The sequence below is a fragment of the Dipteris shenzhenensis genome, chromosome 1, assembly GCF_047967505.1.
Source record: "Dipteris shenzhenensis isolate YYH24624 ecotype China chromosome 1, Dip_SZ_1.0, whole genome shotgun sequence".
In the NCBI taxonomy this organism is placed as follows: Eukaryota; Viridiplantae; Streptophyta; class Polypodiopsida; order Gleicheniales; family Dipteridaceae; genus Dipteris; species Dipteris shenzhenensis.
This window is the reverse complement of record NC_141596.1, coordinates 59,036,832-59,063,878: the sequence shown is the minus strand read 5'-3', so window position 1 is coordinate 59,063,878 and position 27,047 is coordinate 59,036,832. Positions and strand designations below refer to the sequence as shown.

Below are 27,047 nucleotides of genomic sequence, written 5' to 3'. Positions count from 1 at the left end.
ATGGAGGCATTGAATTCAGTACTTGCAGTCCGTACAGCCGTACGGACTGCCTCGAGATGCGTGGAGATAAAAAAAGGTGTGGAGCAGGGAGCCTTGAAAAGCGTGCCAGCTAGGGAGCCTTGAAAAGCATGCCAGCCCTCCGCTTGTCCTCCTAGATATTATAAAATTGAGAAGGAGCCATGGGGCATCTTAGACTTAGGATAAGAAGGTTTTATTTTTTAGGAAAAGTATTGTCGCATGCTGTTGAGAGTGCGCATCCTCCTTGCCCACATGGGAGATGCCTTCACAATCACACTATGCATGTGGGAGGATGCATTTATTGGGAGAGCCCCTTCTCTTGGTTATAAAAAGATGAGGCTATTGCTTGATGTGACACGCTCCTTCTTGTATAGCCACCACCCTTGTACTTTGATTCTCCATCCCCCTTCAATCTCAATAAAGCATGCCCCCTTCTTCCATGATGTCCACATCTCCTCTCCCTCTCTTGCCATGCATATTCCTCTCTTCTCCTTTCTCCTTGCCCCTTGTACCATATCCCCCTTATCCCTCTTCCTCCCAAGAAAGAGATCATCTCTGAAGCTCTGGAGGAAGAGAAAAGAAGGAATAGCAAGGCTTTAAATGTCTTAGTCAAAGGCTTAACAGTTGGAGACACCCCCATGTTAGATGCCAAGATTTTATTCACCAAAATGGGAGTCAACCTCACATGCGAGACAGCATGGAGGGTTGGTAAAGTTGAGGCCCCAACAAGAACCCTTGTAATGAAACTCCAAACAACTGTGGACAGGTCTACTCTCATGAGTATGAGGGCAACCTTGAAAGGGACCAGAATATGGATGATGACCTCACACTGCTGCAGCAGGAACACCAGAGAGAGGGAATGGTTCGGGTTATGGCAGCAAGAGATGTAGGTAAATGGGCTGCCTATAGGGATGGAAAAGTGATTATCAGAGAGAGCGCAGATAGGGGAGAAAGGGAAGGAAGAGAAGAAGGAGAAATACATAGCACACGACGGTGTCAGACCCAGGGGAAGAGGGCACAAGGGGGATTGAAAATGGCGGTTTGGAACTGCAATGGCACCCTCTGGTCCAATCCAGGAGGTTTCCCAGAGACATACACTGACAGAAACATAGTTTTCTATACCGAGACACACGAGAGCCCAAGGAGAGGGCTGCCCACCGTTATAGGATACACATGGGAGTCTGCCCATAGGAGGAAACTAAGGAGGGATAGTGGAGTACGAGGCTATGGGGGTGTGGCTGTCCTCTTCAAATCAGCTCTCAGGCCACTCCTTTCAGTGGTTAGGAAAGAGGAACATGCACACATGTGGATTAGAGTTCAGATACCAGAGACACAACCGATCTTCATTGCAGTGTGCTACTTTCCTCCGGATACATCATCCTATGCACGTGAGGTTGCCACAGAAGGGAACAGCCCGTATGATAGTATACATGATGATATCACTGAGTTCTCTAGACAGGGTGACACCCTCCTCCTTGGTGACTTCAATGCACGCACAGGGGACAACCAGGTGGGACTACTTGACTTTGCATCCGATTCCCTCGTAGTACCAAAGTTAGATGCAGCTGAGCTCGGGATAGTGAGACACTCAGTAGATGCTCCACACGTGATAGGGTATGTGCGGCACCTACTTGCTATGGGAGCAGTATATGATCTGATCATATACAACGGCCTTCAGAGATGGCCATCATCCGGTGGACTCACTTGTTTCCCACATGGACAAGCATAGTAGACTACCTGATGGGCTCCCTTGCTTTCGCATCTCAAATTCACGACTTTGTAATACCACCTCCCCCACTTGGGGCTGATCACTCATACCTGACATTATGTATTTCCACTACCAGGCCAGTCACAGGAGAGTCCTCCATGCGCCCACTCAGACCCATGGTCACTTTGACCGGACTCTTGATCCAGTTTGCATGAGTCACTTAGCTTGAGAGCTTCTGACCCTACATGGAGCGGATGTAGACCTTGCTCAGGTTTCAGCCACTTTGGCTTCAGTGGTACACGAGGCTGCCATCATATCTTTCCCTACGACTCGACCCACAAATGCCCCAGCTGGGAAGATGCCTCAAAACCCCTGGTACAATGATGAGTGTAAGGAGATGAGGGCTCACCTCACAAGCGAGCAAGCCCTGGGACACCTGACGTCATTTGAGGCGCATCACATCTCACGTCGGATGACACGACGTAAGAAGCGGACTTTTCTCACTCGCAAGATTGATAAGGTGGTAGGATCTTTTCGAGGGGGAGACCCGACTATCGGTTGGGGACTCCTATCAAAGGGGAAACGGCCCATTTCCATCACGGACCCAGAGATTTGGCACATATATGCATGCTCCTTATACGACATCCCAGGTCAGATGCCACCAGATATGTCCTCTATGCCCAAACCCAGTACTTGTCACTTGTTCATTGCGCAGAACGTGAGGAATGCCCTCCTTTGTCTGCACAACCGGAGAGCACCATACCATGAGGGGCTACATACAGAGCACTTCACACATGGACAGGAGGTCTTGGCCCCGGTTCTAGCACAGCTGTTCAACCATGCAGTATGTCACAGATTCCCACCTACTTGGAGCACTACCACCATTGTACTGGTACATAAGGCAGGGCACCCCATGGATACTAGGAACTACCCCACTCTCATGATAGCACTCTGGCTAAGATTTATGGATCGACACTAAAGAGGGCGATCAGTAGTTATACAAAGGACCATGGACAGCGGGCTCTTGGGCAAGCAGGCTTCCGAAGACAGCACTCCACAATGGACCATATTTTTACCCTAAAGCCATCATCAAGGCGGCGAAGTCGAGATGCCACAAGGTCTACACTTGCTTCGTGGACTTTCGGAAGGCTTTTGACACAATCCCTCCCTCTCGCCTGATCAGGCGACTACAGGAGTTGCATCTCCTAGAGGTCATGATCTAGGTAGTTTCGAGTCTACACGGGTCCGTTAAAGGGCGAGTCCACGTTCCTAGGGGGCTATTAGGTTGGGTTGAGAGCACCATAGGGGTGAAGCAGGGTTGCCCCCTCTCACCGACTCTCTTCGGGCTATACATTGATGAGATCACATCCTTTGTTGATCGCCTACGAGGAGAGGGCTCCCTATTGGCTGATTTGATGATACAAATACTACTATATGCAGATCACATAGTCCTCCTTTCGTCCTCAACCGAGGGTTTGCAGAAACACTTGGAGGCCTTGGAGATGTTTTGCTGAGAGAGGGACCTGACAGTCAACCTTGGGAAAACCAAGGTTATGATCTTCAACACATCCCAAGCAATGCTTCATCAACATCAACGTCGACATCGTTTCACTTACCGTGGGGAGCCAGTGGAGATAGTGCAGTCCTACACGTACCTAGGCACGGTATTCACGGGACCAGGCTTCACAATGACCCATGCCGCCACAGCACGACTCATATGAGGGAAGGGTGCCCTGGCCCGATTAGAGAGACAGTGCTTCTAGGCGCATTTCCAAGATCCACCGACGAAGGGCTGGCTTTTTTACACTCTCGTGAAACTGGCAGCCATGTATGCAGCACCTTTTTGGAGGAGTGACCTTTCAGCTACTACTGATGAATGGAAGGGATTTGAGAGGCTACAGGGGATCATGGGATCCAGGATGATTCGGAGTAAGCCTTCAGTTCACCATCAGATCATACAAGCAGAGTTCGCCATGACACCGCTCCAGGTGGACGCCCTCTTCGAGACCGTGATGTTTCTCCACAAAGTTTGGGCCCTACCTCAGTGAAGATTACCGAGACTGGCACTGGAGTCATCCCGACGCCTAGCAAAGAGAGGCTTTGATACAGCATGGTATGCACGAGTGTCCATATGGTTTGATAGCCATGGTATCCAGATGGATAGGCTCCCCCCCTTTCAGTACAGCATGGATGCACCACTGGAGCTCCTTCCACATGATGAGATTAACCGTATCGTACAGTTAGACCTTCTCGAGCTTCACACATCTCGGGCTTGGGGAGGGGATCAAGAGTTCCCCACCAAGACCCAGTTCTATCATGATCACTTTTTGAGGATATCGGAGCGTCTCATCATCAGGCCCCAGTACCTCGAGGATAGGAGAGCCTCACACGCCTTGCAAATTGCTATCGGACAGATACGAGTCTCGTCCCACCAGCTGCGGATTGAAGCTGGGAAAGAAAGTTTATTAAAGTCTTTGGGAGACCGTGAAGGTCTATGAGACTAAAGATAACTGATACAATGAGCATAACGGTGGTGGTCTCAAAACGGTCCAACCAACCGTTTCTACAAAAAAAGAGGTTATGAAGGACTATGTGTCTAGTCCTGATACAAAAAATATGTGTCTACCTCCAGATGATACAAAGAAGAAGAAGGGGGGGGCACAAAAAAATGGGGCAGAGGGGGGAGATACAGTATACATGTGCAGGTGGTGATCGTCAGAGACCAATCATAGAGGGGCCGTCAAATGGGAAGTCGGAAAAAACCCTGCGATAGATGATTGGCCTCTGACGTCACGCAGCCTAGTCGAGCTCGGTCGTCAGGGGCGGCGGGTGGCCCTGTGGATGAGGGCAACAGTAACCCCAGTGGGACGGGCCGAGAGCAGAGACGAGATGTCATGGACCTGGATGTGTGAGTCTGTCCGCTGACGTAGCTGTCGTGGCTCTGGCTCTCGCTCACGTCCGCGTCGTCGGCTAGACTGAGAAGAGATATCCTGTGACTGAAAGAAGTCAGTGATAGGCCGCTGGGTGTCCTCACGCTGTGTATGCTACTCGTGTCGCCGTGCTCGGAGAGAAGTATCTCGGTGGCGGGTCATCTCATGTAGGAAAGCGGCTAGGCACCGCTGATCCGGGAATTGTAGCATGTGTGGGAGGGAGCCGAATCCGTTGCGGAAGAGGCAGTGGTATCGGCCTCGAATGGCATAATAGATAGAACATCTGAAAGCAAAATGCTCCTCCGACTCGATCTCCTGTAAGTCGCAAAGTGGGCAAAGGCGGTCCTCTCGTGGGATACCCTTTGCGCGTCCACTCTCAATCCGTAATCGGTGTGATGAGACCCTAAACTGACCGAGGGAGATCTGGAGCACATGTGGTAGATGAAGTTGTGTGTAACCCGGAGGTGTGATGAAGCCCTCCTGTGAGATCTAGAGGCAGTGTCGATGGTAGAAGTCGAGCTTCACAAGAAGCTCGGAGTGAAGAAACCATGTCCGCCAGGTGTGGAGCTGGAGCAGATCCGCCCGAATGAGCCGGTTGACCTCCTGGTCAGTGGGGGAGAGAGGAGATGGTGGAGCGTCGAGGCTGTACTGAAAAGGAGGCAACCGGTCTAAGTCGAGGCCCAGTCGGGTGAACCAACTGGAAAGACGACTATACCAACATCGTTGGTCCCCATCAATGGATAAATCCATAGAGGATAATAGGGCTAACCAAGGAAGGCGGAGGCGACCGTCAACGGAGGAGCCAAAATCCCTGACTCTGTGGAGGTAGGTGATAGCCTGAAAAGCCGCATCAAGCTGTAGGGGTGAGGCGCCGAACTCTGCTAGAATGATCTGGTGTGGTACCGATGGTTTGCTACGGATCATCCGAGCAAACATCAGTATCTGCAGGCGCTCAACTCGAGCCCACTCTGTGTCTGAAAGGTCGACTCCCCACCAAGGGCTACCATACATGCCTGCTGGGCGGACCAAAGAATCAAAAAGAAGAGACTTGGTCCGCGGGTCCTAGAAGTGGGAGTGGTAGCACTGTCGCTCCAGTCTGGCAAGAGCGGCGTATCCCCGGCTGATCCTGGCCTGCATGGCCGGGCGCATCGTGAAGATCGGGCCTGAGAAGACAACGCCCAAGTATGTGTAGGAGTCAACTATCTCAACAAGGTCGCCGGCGAAGAGGAACTGCTCTCGGTGCATAGCGGGTCTAGAAGTGTTGAAGATCATCACCTTGGTTTTCCCAAGGTTGACCTTCAAGTCATGTGTATCACAGAAGGCCTGAAGTCCATCCAAGTGTCGCTGAAGACCAGTAGCAGAAGAGGATAGTAGTACTACATCGTCTGCGTATAGGAGAATCTGGATGGCAGTCTCCGCAAGAGAGCAGCCTGCACCTCCGAGTGTCCTGATGGTGGTCTCGAGCTCGTCGATGTAGAGGCCAAATAGAGTCGGTGACAAGGGACATCCTTGTCTGACTCCGATAGTGCTCGTGATCTTTGGGGTCCAGCTGGTGCCAATCCTGACCTGCCCCGTCACCCGCTCATAGAGAGCTACTACTGCCCAGATAATCGTCGAGTCGTAGCCTAACTCCTGTAGACGTCTGATGAGTCGGGCACGGGGAACGGTGTCGAATGCCTTGCGGAAATCCACAAAGCAACAATATACTCTCTGTCTCCTGTGTCTGGCCTCCTCAATGATCCCTCTAAGTGTAAAAATGTGATCGTAAGTCGAGTGATCCGTCCTGAAGCCGGCCTGTCCGGATGCCCTGAGCCCCTGTATCTCTGCGCGAGCACTGACCTCGCCATCTAACACTGATGCATAGATCTTGGACATAACATGTCCAACCATGATGGTCCTGTAATTCCCTGGATCCATGGGATCTCCTGCTTTGTGGATGGGTGTGATAGTGTTCAGGGTCCAGGCTCTGGGGAACCCGTGACAGACAGCTTCATTGAACAGCGTTGCCAGGATAGGGGCTAGAGTTTTGATGCCATAGGCAACAAACTCTGTGCATAGGCCCTCGTGATCCTTAGCTCGACCGTTATGAAGCTTATGTGCTGCGTGGGTGACTCCCTGGGTTGTGAAGAGGATACAAGAATTGGGGCGGGGGGTGGCTGAGAGGTCGGGAGGGGGCTGATCAGGAGAGCGGCCGGCATAACTAGAGAGAAGCGGGTCTGTAGACTATGCACGATGGGGGAGGTCAAGACAGATTCTATGTGTTTGTCCCGCCTACTATGAGATCTGAGGGTTTGTTCGTCCGGCCTACTATGAGATCCGAGGGCAATACCACTGTCTCTTTCAAGAGAGGCTCGGCTTCGAACCACTCACACGGCTGATACACTTCCCCGACCAGGTTTGCATTGGGCTCTACCTGATTGAGATGCGGAGACACAGAGATTCCCTTGTGCAGCAAGCCAAAGATCAGCTATAGTCGATGCCTCAGAACACCGAGCACAAACACGCTTCACTAATTTCTACGCATCCAAGCCGCCAGATGAGATCGAGGGGGGGAGGAGCTCAAGGAGACCAAATCACTATGGATCAGCAGTGAGACCCGTCACCATGATATGGTTGGACGAGAGACAGGGAGACCACACACAACACGTGGGGTGTCCATAGCACGCACGATTGAGGTTTGACCTATCTCAGCCCTCCTCGGAGGGGACCGCCAGAGACGAGGCATCACTCTCGATGTAGCCCATCGGATACAGAGATCCAAGAGAGCACGCCCCCCGTCACAGCAGGAGACAACCTAACAGACACAGATACGTGAGCTCTTTGCATCACATCAAAGGGCCATTAGTGAGGCGGGTATATAGAGCCTCCACGCGTACTTGAAGCTCTGGTTCTGAGCAGTTGATTGCTCTTTCTTCCTACTATATTTTGTACCAGTTGTACTAGTTTTTTGCATTTTTAGCACTTAGCACTCAGCAAGGGCCTTCGTGAGCCCTTTGCTTCAGCCCACAGTGGCTTGTATGGGTTACATATATCTTGTATCTTGTCTCATAGACCCGCGAGGACTCCTGAAGGTGTTAATACACCTTTCTTTCTTTCTTTCTCTATTCCCCCCCTCTTATGTTATCTCTTTCTCCCTCTCACTCCCTTTTCCCCATGGCTATAAAGCATCGCGATGCTTTGCGCCTGTGGGCTAGTGGGTTGTTTTTCTTATGACCAACGAAGACCACCTCGCCACCGATGGCTCTATTTTAGCTCATGTGTAAATGTTCTCCCCGTTGTAAATTCAGCGCTTCGAGTTTCCTTTTTGGAAAAGGAATAAAATACGACTCCTCACTCCCCTCCCCCTCTTGTGCTCTCTCTCTCTTTTCTCTCTACTCTCACCTCTCTCACCTCATATCACTCCACTCACTAGTCTCTTCATCTCCTCGCATCTCTCTCTAAAACTCCTCTCTCACACTCTCTCTCCCTCGTTTCTCTCTCTACTCCCTCTCTTTCGCACACACCTCTCTTTCTCTCTCCTCTCTCTAGTCGCCCACTACTCTTGTTTCGCCCACTACTCTTGTTTCGCCCTCCTCTCTCTCTACTCAACTTCTTTCTCTTTCCTTGCTCCACTCTTGATCTCCCTCACTTCCCCTTCTCTCTCCTCGCATCTCTCTCCACCTCCTCTCGCTTGGACAACATGAACAGATTTATTATTTGCAGTAAGCAATCAAAGAGTTAAGTCTTGAGCTGGCAAAAGTAAAAGCCCAACTTCAAGTACCTGGCAAGCAGGCAGTAATTGCTGAGGTTGTGAACTCATGTAAGAATTCTCTCCTACTCCTCAACTAGTCTCTACAGTCAAGATATGGTTCATACTGAAGTACGATCAATCAAGAAAGAAGTGATTGAGGAATTTAACACAAAGGCAAACAAGATCGATATCCAAGAAGAGAACAAAGAACACAAAGCCAAACGTGATAATGCATTGAAGACTAGAGTGGGGGGGATCCCTAAAGGATGGCCCAAAGATGATGACTCTTTCAATGAGACTTTAGCACATGTCAAAGCAGCCATGCCTAATATTGAATGGAAGGTTGATGATGATAATGATGATATGATGATGATGACGACGGAGCAACTAATATCCGGCACTCCAAAGGACATGCTATTCTTACACTTAAGTCGGGAGATTTATGGATTAAGCTTCTTCAACAATCCTACAAGTTGAAAGGGACCAAGATATGGATAGCTATGGAACTTACATGAGCTCAATTGAAGAATAAGGCAACGGAATTAGCTAAAGTCAGGGCTGCTAGGAAGGATGGAAAATGGGCAATTTATCGTGAAGGCATAGCGCTAATTAAAGAGTTTAAATCCAAACCAAAAGACTCTTAGTCTTAAACTGATGTATTTCTGATTACTCTTTCAGACTATTATGTAGGTACTCTAAAGAATTGGGGTTGCTTTTGCACTCCCTGGGAGCTTCCATGTGCCCTCCCTAAAGCAGATGTACTAGATGGTTTTTTGCTGTCCCATAGACCTGTTGGTCGTAGACATTAATAGACTTTCTTTCTTTCTTTCTTCTTTCTCTCCATGCTCTCTCTCTCCTCTCTCCCCTCTCACACTCTTTCCCCTCACCCCTCTCTCTCTCTTCGTGCCACCTCACCACCTCAATCATGCCACATCATCGCCTCTCATATCTGCCACGTGGATCCCACCACATCGTCGCCTTCTTCCACGTGTCTCTCGTTAACCGCCATGTGTCACCTTGATACCTTGAGACATGGCATCCTTGATGACATAACATGACCTTGATGATGTGGCACCTTGCTTATGTGAGATGCCAAAAGATAACATGGCAATCCACCATGTGTTTGATGATGTGGCACTATTTTGATGACATGGCATGTTGCTGACGTGGCACCCTTGATGACATGGCATATTGAAGTGCCCTTGATCCTTTGCTCATGTGACATGCTGACGTGGCACCTTATGACATCATCGAATGATGTGGCAACCTGCGCAGCATTGTGTGCTTTCTCCAGGAATTAAACGCACGACCTGCAATTTATCAAAATGTTAGGCTACCACTAAGCCAAGTACCTTTTCATGTAACTAGTAGGGATATATTGATTATATTATTATCTTACACAATGAAGAAGGTTAGAGGCCATATCTTTTGATTGAGGAGGAATTTCATCATGCTATAAAAAGGAGAAGTGCTTATCTTTCTGAGCTCTGTAACTCTGTTCGACCAAACTCAAAACATAGCATGATCTTAGTGGTGCCCTAGTTCAAAATGCCATACGCCAATAAGCACCAAAAGACAGAAAGATTGGTATAACTTTTGTTTCTGACCTCCTTTTAAGGTGCTGTAAAAAGCAAATTTCCTCAATTTTTTGCACTCGACAATTGTGTGAGGTACGATTCAGAAAAGTGGGCCGAATCTTCAGCCCATGGAGCATACAAAAGGTTTAAGCACGTGCAGCTTGTGTTATGGTGGTTCATAAAGCAAGAACCGATACCCCGTCAATGGAAGCGAACGCCTGCATGAGGGTTATCATCTGTAAATATGGCGGAGGATGTGGCCACCGTGAGACTAAATATTGGGAGTATCTCATACGTGTCCTTTGTCTTAAGGCAATCATCAAGAAAGTTCTCCGGCGAGTGCCCAGAAGAAGTTAAAATGCCGGACCGCACCCCGTTAGAAGAAATCTCATGGAGGTTGCAAGAGCTTGAGGAAGCAGAGGGTGATGTGTAGGCCTCGCACCTCCTTACTTTTGTCATGGCATTTATTTTCGCGTTGATGAACAACCTTATGCATCACCGTGTACCACGTCAGTGATTATATCTTGTTTGGTTACCTGCTTTTCTCTTCCCTTCCTTTCATCTCTCTTTCTGCAATGGCGGACATTCATGTCTTCTACGGTCGGATGGATGAGAATCCCAAGAGTATCTTATTGCTTTCAAACGCCAATGTGTCTCTTAATTTTCTCACGGAAAATCGATTATTATTGGTACTTCTTACGTTCTTGGATGGCTTTGCAAAAGTGTGGTATGAGAGGCAAATCAATGCAGTTTGACAGAGCTGGCACATTTGCAACGGCACTAGTCGAGTATTTTGGCAAGGGTGAGGAGCCCGAGAATGTTCATCTGTTGATAACAAGGTTGAGGCAAGAAGAATGAGAGACGGCGCGTCAATGTGTGGATCTAGCAGTTGGGCTCCTAGATTGCCTAATTGCTATGTAGCCAGATAATGCGGGGCTCATTGCCGGAATGACTCAGTATATGTTGAGCCAAATGGTGTTTGGTGCAGCGGATGAGTTTCGTATCAAGTTGAAGTGGAAGGACCCAAGGACTATGGAGCATGCAAAGGCAATTGCAACAAAGTTTGATAGAATGTCTAATGATCGTGTTATCATTCCTCCTTCTCCCTTAGCATCAAATGTCAAGGTTGCTCATGATTGATCTGCCTTGATAAAACCTCTTCCTCCACCATCTCCTCCTCCTCTTCACATTCTCTCTCTGCTATCGCAATTGATGTTCCTTCACTTCCCACTCTTGAGAAGAATGTTGATGAGCTTTGCACTGAATTGGTGGGTTTGAAAGTAAGGCTACAGCTGCTCAACAAGATAAGTCCAAGGTGGTTTGTCATGGTTGCAAACAAAAAGGGAATTACGGTTCAAAGTGCCCTAATCCTGCTCTGGTGCAAGTTTTGGTGGATAGATGTGACACTGAGACAGAAAGTTTGATGTTGAAGCGATAATGCCTATTAAGGAGCCTTAGCCTGGCAATGCCCCTACAAGAAGAAATGACAAGAGGTATGGTTCTCCTCCCTCTATGGAACGGGATGCATCTTTCAACTGGGGGGAGCAAATTGATGATGTCTATGATCCATCAACACCACACAAGGGTAAGGTTGTATATACACTTATCCCTTCATGTTCTCTTTCTCCTCCTTTGGAAAGCACAGATGGCGAAACACTAAAAGAGTTGTTTTATGGAAGTGCTGAGATTAAAGTCTTGAAAGCAGATGCCAGTGATTGCGATGATCTTGAGATTTACAGCGATATTTCCCATTCTCCAATTGATGCCTTGAGTCTCATGGGTCCAGAGGAAATGCCTTGTGAACGTGAGAGTCCATAGGCATTAGCAATGTTTATGAAAGATGCCATGCAAGATATTGAAGAAGAATGCAACTAAGTATGGGGACAACTCACAAACCTATGGAAGTTGCAATCAAACCTGAGGAGATGGTTAACCTAGAAGATAATGAAGAAAAATTTCCTTCCTCACTATATTCTTTCGAATTCTCGAATGATGGGCCATACATGGAACTTGAATCAGAGCTAAAGGTGTTTCCTATTGAAGAAACCTTTCCCGCAACTCTCTTTCCTTTTGATATAATAGATGGAGACACATACGTTGATGAGCATGATAAAGTGGAGAAGTAGCTGCAGCATCATCTGAATTATGTATTGAAGTACAATGCAGACCTCCTTCCATACGGAGCAGAGGATGTGTTGGAGGTCTTCCCCTCCCAAACCGGGGGAAGTGACCAGCTTTTGAGTATTTTGATGCAGCATCTGGGTCTTGTGGCCCTTTTGAGCTGTGAAAAGTTTCTATTTGATCCAGCACGTGTGGATATGGAAACAACACCATGCATTATATTTGATCATGGCAAGTTCATATACGGTTTGCCTAGGCATGGAGATGCTATGCATTCCATGCCTAGGGGAGGGAGGGAACTGTTATAGGCAAAAATGACCAAGGAAAATGGCATAAATAAAAATGTGTGTGTTTGTGTGGCACTAGTAGAATAAACTATAGAGTGCTAAGGGCCCAAGGTTGAGGAGTCAAGGTAAGTCCATGTGCCACCCTTCCATGTAAGAGGACCCATAGGTGTGTGTTGTACATAGTCCATGGAAAAAATAATATCGTATGATGAGGTGGCAAGGTACCCCCATGTGCGACCCCTCCACCCAGGCGGTCCCATGCAAGCATTGAGATATGGCCAAGGTCAATGGGATATATATTATTAAATAGGTGGAGGTGGCAAAGAGACCAACTCCTCCATGTGGGATGGTCCCAGGTAGAGTGGTTGTGGTGGATAGTCCAAGAGAGAACATTTCAATAAGGGGAAGAGTAGGATGAGGTGGCAAGAATCTTTGTGCCGGCCCTCCACTCGTCCTCCTAGATATTATAAAATTGAGAAGGATCCATGAGGCATCTTAGACTTAGGATAAGAAGGCTTGATTTTTTATTGGCGTATGCTATTGAGAGTGCGCATCCTCCTTGCCCACATGGGAGATGCCTTCACACTCACACTATGCATGTGGGAGGATGCATTTATTGGGAGAGCCCCTCCTCTTGGTTATTAAAGGAGGAAGTTGTTGCTTCATGCGACACGCTCCTTGTACAACAACCACCCTTGTACTTTGATTCTCCATCCCCCTTCATTCTCAATAAAGCATGTCTCCTTCTTCCATGATGTCCACGTCTCCCCTCCCCCTATTGCCATGTATATTCCCCTCTTCTCCCTTCTTGCCCCTTGTGCCATAGCCTCCTTACCCCTCTTCTCACTCTTCTCTCCATTCCTTCCTTCCATGTTATCTCTTTCTCCTCTCTCTCTCTCTCCCTTTTCCCCATGGCTATGGAGCATCACCATACTTTGTGCCTGTCGGCTTGTGGGTTGTTTTTTATCCGACCATGGCAGTACTAATCATTGAATGCCCCCCACTCAAGCCCTTATACCAATATGTAGCTTTAGGCCATGGCTAATATAGCTTGAGTGCTTTTTATCTAAGACTTTTATTCCATACAACTCTCTTTAAACGTGGCCCTAGGGCCTTCCACCCTAGGCTAATCTTTCATGGCTGCAATCAATGAATCTAACAATCCATCTGGTTCCACCACTCAATTCCAACATATATAAATTGATCCTCAAGAGCTGGTGCCATGCCATGCCATTGCATGGGCATACAAATCTATAATCATTCATTATATCTTGATCTTTTGAAGCTTTCTATGGTTATACGTGATTACATCTCGTAGTTGTTTTCTTTGACTTCCAAGAAATTAGGATCCTCTGTAGTTGAAGAAGTATGGTCGTAACTCAGCCTTGGACACATCAAGTACGCAGTCAATACAAGAACACGAGAGCCATATGAAACAAAGCTATGAAGAAAATCTCTCATTGCTCTCCTTCTCCCTTCGGTATACCAAACACAACTAAAAATAAAGTTGAGAGCTTTTTATGTGAACAGAATTTTCATTTCACTTGTTTGCATAAGACAGCCCTAAATCACCTGAAGGACATAAGCACTGCTCCAGCATGTCCACCATTTCCTTTGAAGTCCAGTTTGATGCTTGCAGGTGCAGCTATTGCCGTCACTATACCAATGGGTACACCTAAGAATGAAGAAGAGCCAAATTGAGAAAATGATGCCAGAAAGGATATGATAGAGAATCGACTAAGGCTGCAGATTAGCTATGTGAAGATTTGTATTTAACGCTCGTAGACAGTGCCTTAGTAACTCTACCTTTATAATCAGATGAATTCAAAAGAAGATCTGAATACAGATACTTTGTGTAAAGTCAATATCTTTCTAGTGACATTTTTTGCAAGTTTACAAAGTGAAAAAGCAACAGACAGCTGAGGCAAAACTGCTTTGCATCATATGTATTAGAAAATGGAGAGGCTTGAATTGCTTGAACTGCACAAGGGCATGTTTCACAACTGAATGAGGAGCTCTCCTATCAAACGCCAGATCTTATATGAGAGGCTTGTAGACAGCTTGTTACAGTGTGGCTCCTACACGCCTCTCATGAGGGGTATCTTATTACGCTCCATCTTGTAGAAATGGCAAACACAACAAGAGTTGTTCACTACACAATACATCGGATTCTTATCCAAATAAGTCACTTGGGCCTGTCCCTTTTGTCATGAGAATAGTCCATGCCATTAAAAATGTAAACTTGTGGCACCTTGTTTACACATAGAATCATATGTCACTTCCGAAAGCCACATACCATACATTGGTGAGTAGAACCTAACTCAACGCCAAGGTTCTATTTGCAATGAAACAATGGCTATACACCAAGATGTGAGATTTCTCAATTGATTCTTTCCAATACATTCAAGAACACTTGAGAAGGGGAACATCAAGGCCTAATGAAAACCAATGAATGTTCAAGTAAAGTTTCAAAGAACATGGGTGAAGAAATCCTTGGCACCCAAAATTCAGATTTCCACCTTTGATACAATCTAGAAGGCCTTACCCTTCTTCCTTGATCTGAAGATCTCAACAACTCACTCATGCCACCACGATCCAACCCTATAGTTTATGAACAGTAACAAAACAGAAAAAACTATAAGACCCACTTCTAACTTAAAAGGCAAAGCATAGTAGCCTCCAAACATGGCCTACACATCAAAAGTCTTATTTTTCTTCATCTTTTTTAAGCAGCAATGACAAAAAGTCTGAGAAGGGTACTCAGTGGCCCCCATAAAGTCTGTTTGAGGAGTTAAATAATATCTAAGGGAAAGGCCTCAAATAAAGTATGGGTATTTTGGTAGGATCTTCTAGGCTTAATAAAACAACAAGATCTATCTGAAGTTTCTCTAGAAGTTTAAAACCTCCCTTGGAAATGAGAATGCTAAAATCAAAAGTAAGACCTAGCTTAAAGATCTTGATAAAATCCTTTCATAAGAATGCAAGAAGACCTTGTCATCCAATGGGATCCAAGTGACATTGTCACGATCTGTGACGTATTCCTTTCTCTATACCTTAGACTTATGGATGGTTTGATGAATGGACACTTGTGGAAGGGCATGCCCTTTCGACAGGACACTTCCTATGAGGCACAACCCTTCACAAAAGACATTCTATTGAAGAGACACTACCATTGTAATGTACCCTCTCATCAAGGGTCACACCCTTCACAAGGGGTACACACCTCTTCATGCACATACTCTTTGGAGTACACCTTTTCATGTGTGACTCTTCACTCTCTATATAAGAGAGGCCCAACTGTATGGATGACACACTACAGACACTCAAGCAATACAAATATTCCTTGTTCTCTACTATTTCAGTCTCCTTTCTGTTCCTTAGCACATTTCTAAATATAGTAAATCTAGGATTTCTTATAGTGGTATCAGAGCCAATTTCGCTCCTGCCTATAGGAAATGCCCCCCACCTTCTAGCGCCTATCTGATACATCTCTTTCTGCTAGAAGGATATCCATGCACGTTGTGCATGGAAGAGATGGAGAAAATGAGTGTAAAATTTAACCCCACCTAAAGTCATCAGTGGCCTCTCCGTCTCCCTCACATCACGAGTTGATGAGAATGGACACGACAGAAATCGTGTCTTTTGATGTGCTTGGGCTGTCCCAAAACCAAGGGACGCACCTTTTTCACCATCGGACGCACCTTTTGATGAAGAGTTTTTGACTCCTCACCCAAGGAACACACCCCATCGTGGAAAAAAGGACACACCTTTTCATGTAGGCACACCCCTCTTTAAAATAGGGTTACAGCCCTGCATGAAATGGTACACCTATTCCAAGGGTCACACCCCTTAGAATAGGCACACCCTTTGGCACCAAGCACCAACCTACAAAACGGTACCTAGAGGGCCTAAAAAGGGCAACCAGCCCTACACCCAAGGCCCAAACCAAGACTACCCTTGTGTTCAAGTAACCCAGGCTTTAATTTTTGGGAAAAGCAAGGCGGCCTAGCAGTTATTTCAGCCATCGCAAATCGGCCAAAGCCGTCTCGAAAGTCGCACCCGCTTCTCGAAAGTCGCGCCTGCTGCTCCATACAGCTTACCACGCCGATTTCTGCTCCCCCCTTGCCAATTTCCACTTGCCAGCCCACGCCAAGCCTGCTCCCCACCAACACTTCTGTTTCCAGGCTTTGCTCAACCCTTGGCGGCCTTCCATAGTCACGCCAATCCTGCCCTCAGCCTGCTGAATCTGTTCGCCAGCCTTTGCTTAGCCATAGATGTTTTCCATCGCCTCTGAAGAGTGACAGCCTGACGCCAATCTCTGCACAGCCTGCTCTATCTCTTCACCCCGCCATCTCAGCCTGCGAGCATAAGCCTTGATGTCCAGCAAATCTCCTCAGCCAGCCCCTCTTGTACAAGAAAATCTCGCCTCTACACAACAGATCGAGATCCTGGGTAGTTCGTGGTTTTGCTGGCAACATATTCTGCCCACAACCGGACTGTTTGGTGAATCGTCTCCCTCTACAGCAAACCCTAATTTCGAAATTTGAAGCCTGACTTTTGTCTTCTACCAACTCGACATCAGGACCTCCTTCAACTCGCAATTGATGCTGTACTTTTTCCAGCCCGAAGCCCACCACTGGTACACGCTTTTCAGCACAGTATGGTAGATCTAATCTATGCCAAGTGGATTCTTTCCATTCTTTTTCTAAGAATTCACTTTCATATTGTTATTTGCTGTTCATTATCAAATTACAGCAAATGAAAGCCCCCTCCTTAAAGCATGGAAACCCCTGGTAATGCCTCAATCCCTTCAAGGACACCTCAGGCATCATCTATCACACGTGTTCAGATTGCACAACCAGCCCATTTCGGAGCTTTTGCATCGTGGGTCTTCTGTGTCACGTGCCCTTCCAGTGACTTGGACCACATCCTATATCTTCTGCGTGAGGCACCGCAATTACATTACTTCCTCAGCACAGTCCAGGTTGTGTTTCACGAGACACATAGATACCCAGAACCCGATATTCCTCATGAGTTTGCTGTCCATCTTTGGAGAGACTTTTACCCCTCAGCTTCAGCATCTCCAGGGTACTCTCCACCTCCTTCAACTCCCAGATATCCTCCTGCACAGGTTTTACCTTCCCCAAGACAGTATTTACACTCTGAAGGCACTCCTCCTGGATATCCTCCACTCTTGACAGCAACTTCTTATCCCTTCTCAGATCCGTGGACTCTGCAACCTACCCCTGTACTCTCATGAGTAGTAACACCCAGTGCCCACTTCGGCATCACCAGTGTTACCTCAGATAGAACTTCCTTTACCAGATTTCCACGGGTGGTTCCATCCTGCCTCGCCTGCCCCCTCCAACATGAGCAACCTCAAGGAGCAACCCGGATCTTTTTCCACGAATGGTACAAACTAGAGCGCAAGTTCGTGCTCTTCTCACAGGGACCTCAGATATGTCGCAACGCTCGTGAGCAGCCTCTCCGAAGATAAGCGACTCAAGTCCAAAAAAGACCCCTGAAGTCAACTTACAAGGCAAAGCACTACTTCAACTTCCAATTTCTCAACTTCAGGACAGCATCTCCGACTTGGTCCAGAAAGTCCAACAACTCCAGGATTATCGTAGTACCACACATACAGAGGACGACGTGATGCCACCAGACGACTACGTGGACTTGTTCCCACCAGAGGTAGAAAGCACTGAACTCCGTGCCCTCTACCGCTTACTCCAAGCTTCCAAAACTAAAAGACTTGACATTAAACTTCTGGAAGCCTACACTGGTCAACGAAATCGCCGAATAGTTGACCAATGGCTCGCAAAACTGCGCATGTACTTTGATACTGTTGACCTCACTGAAGGCAAAAAGATTGCCTTGGCAGCCTCCCTCCTCAAGGATACAGCTTTCCTATGGTGGCAACGACGCTTAAAGGACGGCAAAAGTGTGTTAACTTGGGAACGTTTTGAACACGTGCTCCGTAAGCAGTTCATACCTACCAATGTGGACTTCCAAGCACGTTCAAAACTTCCAAGCATGGGCCAATGGATCACCCAATTGAGCTTATTCCCGGCAGTAATCCACCGTCAAAACCTCCTTATCGGGTTTCTTACACTCAAAATGAAGAAATCCAAAGACAGGTGACCGAACTACTCGACAAAGGTCACATTCGGCCCAGTCGCAACCCTTTCGAATCTCCTGTACTACTTGTGGAAAAAAAGAATAAGTCAATGCGCCTCTGCCTCGACTACCGAGCCCTCAATAAGCTCACTATAAAAAACAAGTATCCATTGCCTCGCATCGATGACCTCTTCGATCAACTTCTACATGCAACACAGTTCTCAAAGATTGATCTTTGTTCAGGTTATCATCAAATTCGCATACGAGAAGGTGATGAGTAAAGACAACTTTTCGAATAAAGCCTTTCCTTGATAAGTTCGTCATCGTTTACCTCGATGACATCCTCGTTTTCGGCAGATCCCTACATGAGCACAAACAACATCTTCACCAAGATTTTGAAGTTCTCCGCGCAAATTCTCTCTACATCAACGTTGAGAAGAGTGAGTTCTTCAAGACCCAACTAGAATATTTGGGACATGTTATTTCCGCTCAAGGCATCTCTGTGGATCCCAAGAAGGTCGAGGTAATTCGAAACTGGCCTATTCCTAAGAATGTTCATGGTGTCCGCTCTTTTCTCGAGTTGGCAAACTTCTACCATACAAAGGTCTATCAGTTTTCCGAGATCGCAGCTCCTATGTCCGAATTATTGAAAAGCACAGCAGTTTTTCAGTGGCTTCCCAAAACAAAGTACAGTTTCCAAAAACTCAAGCAAGCACTCACTACCACACCAGTTATGGCTATTGCTGACCCAAACCTTCCATTCGAGGTCATGACCGACGCTTCCGACATCGCTACAGGAGCAGTCTTGATGCAAGAAGGCAGAGTTATTGCTTTTGACAGCCATAAACATTCCGATATCCAAACCCGATACCCGGTTTATGATAAGGAGTTTCTTGCCATTGTACATGCTTATCGCTCTTGGAAACATTATCTCATGGGAGCCGACTCGGTGGTCAAGACAGACCATCACTCTCTAAAGTATATCTTTACTCAGCCAGTCATGAACGCTCGACAAGCACGCTAGGTTGAGTTTCTGGCCAACTTTCACATGACCATTGAGTACATTCCAAGACTACGCAATGTAGTTGCACACGTTAACTCTAGCATCAGCTATGGTAATCTCTACATTATCTGTGGATGTTCCGAATTCATTCAAAGAGAAGTATCTCAATGATAAAGACTTCGGCACAATAGTACAAGTTCTTTCGAAAGATCAACCTTAGACTTCCGAACAGAAGATTTTCTCATTCTATTCTTATATGAACGACCTTCTGTATTATCAAGATCGCATCTGTGTACCACATGACAAGGATGTTCGACATCTTTTGTTAAAAGAGCATCATGTAGTTCCTTATGCTACCCATCCAGGCATCAACAAGACTTACAGGTTCCTCAGTGCAACATACTGGCCTCAGATGAAAAGCGACGTCATCAAAATGGTTACATCTTGCTTATCTTGTCAACAAATGAAAGCAAGTCGATTCCAGCAGGACTTCTTCAGCCTCTTCCAGTTCCAACTAAAAGGTGGGAAAGTATTTCCAAGGATTTTATTACAACACTCCCACAATCCTCCAGAGGTAACACTCAAATTATGGTAATTGTTGATTGATTGTCCAAAATGGCACACTTTGTTGCTTGCAAAAGAACTGCACAGGCTCCAGACATTGCCAAACTTTTCATACGACACATTTTCCAACAACACTATGGATTGCCCAAGAATATCGTTTGCGACAGAGATCCTAAGTTCACTGGTTACTTTTGGATTTCACTGTTCGAATCTTTGGGTTCAGCTCTACTGTTCAGTTCAGCCTACCACCCAGAATCAGATGGCCAGACTGAAGAGTCAACCAAGTTCTGGAAGAAATGCTCCGACATTATATTCAGTCACGCCTAGCAGCTTGGGAAGAGTATCTACCACTCCTTGAGTTTGCTTATAATAACTCTTTCCATAGTGCCATCAGCATGACTCCATTCCAAGCAACTTATGGACACACTCCGATTGTACCAACGAATTTTGTAGTTCAACATCGAGTGGCCCTAGCTGATCAACTAGTTCAGCTGCATCCCTGCATTGGAAGGGAGGCCCCTAAAGAACTATGTGGCTTGCATGCCCAATTGGTTGCGTGTGCCGAGGTCACTTTTCTAAACATGAGACCGCTGCATGTACACCTTCTAGAACTGTCTCATCTACATGCCGCACCTTTCCTATTTCAATAAGCTATTTCATCCAGCCCACCAACCTGTGTACTTCTCCTCCTAATCAGCGACCAGCCTGTTTGCAACTTGATCAGGCTATTTCCCTCTACAATCTCCTCATATTTATACTTTGTTATCCCTTTTTAAAAATGAAAAAAATCATTTTCTATCCCTTAACCTTGGACTTGATTTTCAGCAGCCTGCTCTCCATTTGAAGCACATATTTCACTCGTTTTTGCAAGGAGAAAGATGCTACTGTGTTTGGGCCCTTCTCTTCTCATCCCTTTCTCTCACAAAATTCTTGGTATGTTGAGCTTTTGTTTTGCATGGATTGAGAAGCACGTGTTTTATATGCATGCAATCCAAATTAGTAATTTCTAATTTGTCATCTCTTCTATATTTCTTTGGGATTCATGCATGTTCTCTTTACCTTGCAATTTATTAGTTTTGAATTTGAATTCAAAGATCCAGGATCTTCGTGAGCAATTGAAGTGATTCCAAACAAATCATTTTACTTTGAACTCCTTGCTACAGCATAGTTGTATTTCCCACGTCACTCAAGCTGTTTGTGAGGGGTGATCCCAACACACTTAATTCCAGGAATTAGCGGGGAAGTTGTCGCAGGAAGGGAAGACACATAAAAACATAGAGAGCTAGTTCACCGGGAGCGGACAAGGCCCTTGTTGCCAAAAGCAATAAGGGAAAACCTCATGCAAGCCACTCCCAGCCCAGAACTGACTCAGTTCAGCCATCCGTTAAAAAATCAAAAAATGCAGGCAAGCCCAAGAAGAAGGGAACATGCCATTACTGCAAAAAACTGGGGCATTTCATCAGTGAATGCAGAAAAACAATTGCAAAAGAAAAGAAGGGGGAGTCTGGCACTCTGGTCACAGTTTCCGCCATTCCAATGCAAATAAGGATGATGCTTCAGCCAATCTTGTGGCTGAAGAATGGGTTTTTCTGTGTAGTCATGATGCCAGACAAAGAAATTGCACCATTCGGTGTGGCTGAAACTTCAAATGTTGTTTGGTACTTTGATAGTGGTGCATCTAGGCACATTACCTCTCAGAGGGAGTTGTTTGCAGATTTGCAGCCTGCTCCAGGTGGCAAGGTGTCCTATGCCAACAATTTCTTCTTATCCTATCAGAGGAGTTATAAGACAATGCTGTCATTCGTTGATGGAGGTCATTCGTTGATGGAGCTGACTTGTCTCTTCCAAATGTACTTTATGTGTTATAGATTAAGAAGAACCTTCTACCAGTTTCCTCTTTTGGGAAAAGAGGTTATGCTGTCACCTTTGAGGATGACAAGTGCATAGTCAGAGACTGTGACAAGAATTATCAGATAATCACTATTGGCACTTGTACCACCCAGATGGACAGATTTCACAGCAATAAGCATGATGCTTGTTTGGCATCTGTCTCCATACCTGCCATGAAAGAGGCAGAGTTGTGGCTGCTAGATTTGGGCATGTGAACTTTGGACGTTTACAGTTTTTGTAGACACAAAACATGGTATGAGTTCAGGATCTAATCACTTCTGTGCCCCATAAACACATTGTATTCTAGATTATAGGGAATGGCAACCTTTTTTTTTTTTTGGAAAGCAACTTAGGAGAGATGTTCCCAAGCTGAAAGGTTAAATGGTAAGATCGCTTAGAAGAGGCTAGTACTTGGGAAAGTATTTGATTTCTTTGGCACGAATTCTTAGAGCTTTTGTCTTGTCTCTAAGTCCTCTAAATAAGGAGGGAAGAATGTTATGTCCATGTCTGGACATAACGCAGCTAGGTCAGGTTAACCAAGGTCATGTAGCATAGACTTGCCAAAGTTCTCTTTCTCTTTGCTAATAGATAACAAAGTTTTGAAATTAAAATAACTAGAATACCTAGCTAGATCTCACTTCTCCACATAGATTTTGTGTGGCATTGCTTGTGGTCTGCACATAAATCCTTTGCTCAGACTTAGCCTTTCCTTCTCCCCTCTTCTTGTCACATGAACATTTTTTTAGTGTGAACTTTGAAGTGGAGGTATAGCCTCGTGGTTGTATAGGAGTGGAGTGTAAGAATTAAGTGTCGTGAGGAGGGCTTGCCATGGAGGTTTGGGAAAAAACAAGTAGAACCAAATAAACAACGAGAGCATGCTCTGAAAAGACATACGGACATGGTGATGCACTCTTGTGGAACTTTACGAGAAAAGTGTACACACAAATTGAAACTATGATCATTTTTTAGAGTGAAGATAAGCCTTGCAGTAGAAAAGCCACATGTTATAAACCAAACACAATGCAACTTGTTACAAATCTTTTAGTTTCACTAATAATGATAAAAATGATTTAAGAAGTCATTGGTGGCCATTGTGACTTCAACCTCTTGTCCAGGAACTGAAAATGATTAATGCAAGGTCCAACCATAGCAGTAATTGACACACCAATGAGCTTACAAACAATCTAATAAGGTGATAGCATGTTTCTGACACCAACCTTCTTGTTCAAGGATTGGACCCTGCTCAATGTGAAGTTCAATAAACGCTGAGTATGCACCTTTACTTAAACCCACTTCCGTTAGTGTCTCAAGTGCAAACTCGTATCCTGCTCTACTTGCAGCCTCTGAGAAGGAAACATTGTCACTATCCACTGCTCTTTCCAACAAAGCCTTGATGGTTGGGCATCCTGCTAACAGCCGACTGACCACATACAGCCATCAGATGGTCTCAAAAATTTGCACATCTTTTCAATAGCAACTTACAGACATCAAGCATAGTTACCTTCCAAGGCAGCCAATTCCAAATCGTGTGGGTTCCTCAGAAGTGAACATGATAACCTCTAAGGACCTCTTGGGTTTGAATCCTGTTCTGCAAGGCAGAGAAACTCGTAAAAGCTGCTGACCATATTCACAGATTCTAAATAAACATATTGCAAATTCAAACTAAATACCTCCTCACCTATAGAGGAAGCACACTAATGGGGCCTTAATAGGCAAGGTTAGACATCCACAGGCATGGCTTGTTTTCACTTAGAGTCATCAGAGTAGTCTTATGCTTAGGGAGGAATAACTCATGCAAAAGTTCCAAGGAAATAGAAGTGTTTTACACACCTATTTAAGGCATTTATGGCTTCTATCGCTCCCAAAACACCAACAACTCCATCATACTTGCCAGAAAAAGGAATTGCATCTGTGTGTGACCCCGTTGCAATTGCAGGTGCTTCGGAGGCACTCCCTTCCCTGCACAATGTGAGGCCTGAGGACAGTTAGCAGTGTGAACATTAAAATTTTTTTAGAAAGGTTTATATACCAATTCTTCCATGGATCATGTTTTGCCCTGGCAGTACGTTCTGCGAGTCTCAACTAAGACAGATATTTATTTCCACGCTAGCCCCCACTTACAGATCCTCAAAAAAGATTTGTATAATTGTGCCTTTAAAAAGGAAAAATGTGTTTGATGGGTTTACTCAATGTATTTCAAATGTTGCTAACAGAGTCGAATGCAATGGGAAATATTTCTATTGATATTATTTGCAGTATCCATAAAATGAAAGGAATGAAAACTCTGACTCTGTCATCGTGAAAGTGAAAGCTCTGAGTCTACTAGACAGATTACAGCAGCATGGGCATTGACACGACCCAAAGCTCTTGAGAATCCGGCCCTGCAAGCAAACACAAGAACAACAAGAAACGTGAGGAAGTGAGCAGGCTGCTCACCACCCAACCACGACATCTATGGGAAAAGATCTCGAGTCGAGATGTCCCCTCCGAGCCACGAGCTGTGCTACTGGCACGAACTCCCAAACGGATCCCCAACCAGCCTGGTGTCCCATACCACCACGTGGTGCCTGGAGGCCTTGTATCTGCTGCTGGGCCTTGGGCTACGCTAGGATGCAGGCATGCATCCGCAACACAATCCAGGATCAGCCCTTGCAAGAGGGAGCTAGACTTGCTCCCACCTGCACACTGGAAAACTGAATCCCTGGGCCCCTTTTATAGACTCGGGTCCAATGTGCCAAAAATAGCGGAGACTTCTATCTTATTCGTACCCTTGCCACTCAACCCAAGAATCAAGCCTGCCTAGCCCTAAGCCCCCCCCAAGGCTACCTGAGCTAGTCTTGTGTACCTCTGTACACATCAATACCCATCCGTGCACATGACCTCCTCTAAGAACTGACTCCTGTGTTTGTAAGAAAACCCGAAAATGTCCTCTGGAGGTTAGGTAATGGCTCCCATACAACACGATCCTTCCACTTAATCTTATATTCCGTGATAGTTCTATACCTGATATGTCTTTCACGAAATTCAAGAATACTCTCAGGTTCATGTGGAATAAAAGTCAAATCAGTAACTTCTATTATTTATTGAGGAGAAACAAGATGCTCATCCGCACCCAGTAACTCTTTCAGTCTACTGACATGAAAAATTGGATGTGCTTTAACATCAGGAGGCAATTCTAGTTTATATGCAACTGGTCCAATTCTTTTAATAATCTTGATTGGACCACAATATTTGGAGGATAATTTTGGAACAAGACCAATACTTAAGTACTTAAGCTCTTGGATTCCTTGGGAATACGTAAATATACCATCATTCCATCACAGTACTCTTTGGGTGAACGATGGATCTAAGGAACTCATACTTAGAGTAGTTTCCAACTTCTCAAAAAAGGTGTCCAAAAGGTACTTGTAAACTTAGATGCTTGGCATGGTCTTCCTCTATCTCAAACTAGCTAGGAAACCATTTATCAAATACAGAGAGCATTCCCAAATTTCATCATCGAGAACGCTGATGCTTGAAGATGAAAGGAATGTTACATTCTGATTAGAACGTTGCATGACCTTGGATGGGTTGGTGACAAAAAGTCCCTAGAGAGGCCAATGGTAATGTATACAAATGTAAAAATAATTGATTGTTTCGTGTTTGAAAGATTTGTTCAATGATTTAGTTGCCGAGGTTCAAGACGACTAAAAGGCTTTCAAGGCCCCCATGTACATTTGACGGGTTAACTCATTAATCATGCTCCTGACAGAGGTAGTACTTTGTCATCACACAAGCCGTGTCCTTTCCTCATCCATAGATGGCTGAAATGGCTACCTGCCCTAACACCTTATATGGGGGTTTTACACATTGAGCATCTAAGGTCCAGGTAAGTGTCCAAAGGGTGGAGTATTCAGCCCTAAAAGTCTATGATTGTCTAGACCCGAGACTCTATGTAAGTATGCGATAGCTTGTAAGGCTACATCCAACATCGAGAGTCATTTCTCAAACTCTGTAAGTATGATGTGGTGTGAGACCAAGGACATATTGCAAGTGATACAAGAAAGCACCACGACCTATAAGCACTCAATCTCACTCAAGTAAATTGCAGGAAGATCTCATGCATAAAAAGGAGCTCCATAAACAGTTATGATCTAATGAATGAGTAAAAAAGTAATAGTTTTATTTATGTACCCAAAAGCACCAATGCTTTAATTTCACAAAGGCAGTGTCCTTGCCAAGCCCAGCCTATAGCATTGCTCTCATATATGAAGAGAGACCCTCAAAAAATGCATCTCGTATGAGTATGAAAAAACTACACTGCTTCACTCTCCTCGATATGTCAAGGTCTCAATATGCATTGCTGGCCCAAAAGTTTTTACATATTGACCTTAGTTTCGCCCATAATGACCTTCAAATCTCTCAACATGCTGCCTTAAGCCATAAGTAGAGGAGAACATGAAAGCGTTATCAACAATGTACAATAAGGTCAGCACCACACTCTAGCCCAAAGATGACCCTTCCTCTAAGAGTATCAACACAATACTAGTTTCCCAATATAGAGTCCAATCCCAAAGTCGAAACTAGCAAACAAACAACCCTTGTTTGGCCCCTTCAGCAATGATGAGCTACACACTTTTCCCAATATAGAGTCCAATCCCAAAGTCGAAACTAGCAGACAGACAACCCTTGTTTGGCCCCTTCAGCAATGATGAGCTACACACTTACTCTAAAGCCTATCATAGAGTGTCAGGTCCGAAAAGTGTGTAGCTGTAGTAGATCCTCACGAATAACCTCGTTGACCTCGTGTGATAAGAGGGGAGAGGACGGAGCATCCATGCTATACTGGAAGGGAGGTAGTCTATCCATGTGGAGCCCTAGTCGCTCAAACCATCCCTCTATACGTGCATACCAGCGCCTCTAATCTCCTCCTGCTATAAGTGCCATAGAAGAGGATAGAGCTATCCATGGTAGCCTGCTACGCCCCAAGGTATAATCCCCATATTCCCTAACTCGGTACAGATATGTGATGACCTGAAATGTAGCATCTAGCTGTAAAGGGGGTGACCCAAACTCAGCTTGACTGATCTGGTGAGGAACGGATGACTTACCACGAATCA

At 45.7% G+C, this 27,047-nt stretch overlaps 1 protein-coding gene across 2 annotated transcripts in view; it reads right to left on the bottom strand.

Annotated features, from left to right (window-relative positions):
* The window catches only part of UAH (ureidoglycolate amidohydrolase), an 81,392-nt gene that overhangs the window by 42,318 nt on the left and 12,027 nt on the right, over positions 1-27,047 (bottom strand). For both annotated transcript variants that reach the window (XM_087383241.1, XM_087383247.1), the window contains 4 exons: positions 23,779-23,907; positions 23,450-23,536; positions 23,166-23,368; positions 13,944-14,046 (listed from right to left, as the gene is read on the bottom strand). In XM_087383241.1, coding sequence (XP_087239367.1) covers positions 13,944-14,046; positions 23,166-23,368; positions 23,450-23,536; positions 23,779-23,907 — 522 coding nt within the window. The remainder of the gene's footprint in view (positions 1-13,943; positions 14,047-23,165; positions 23,369-23,449; positions 23,537-23,778; positions 23,908-27,047) is intronic.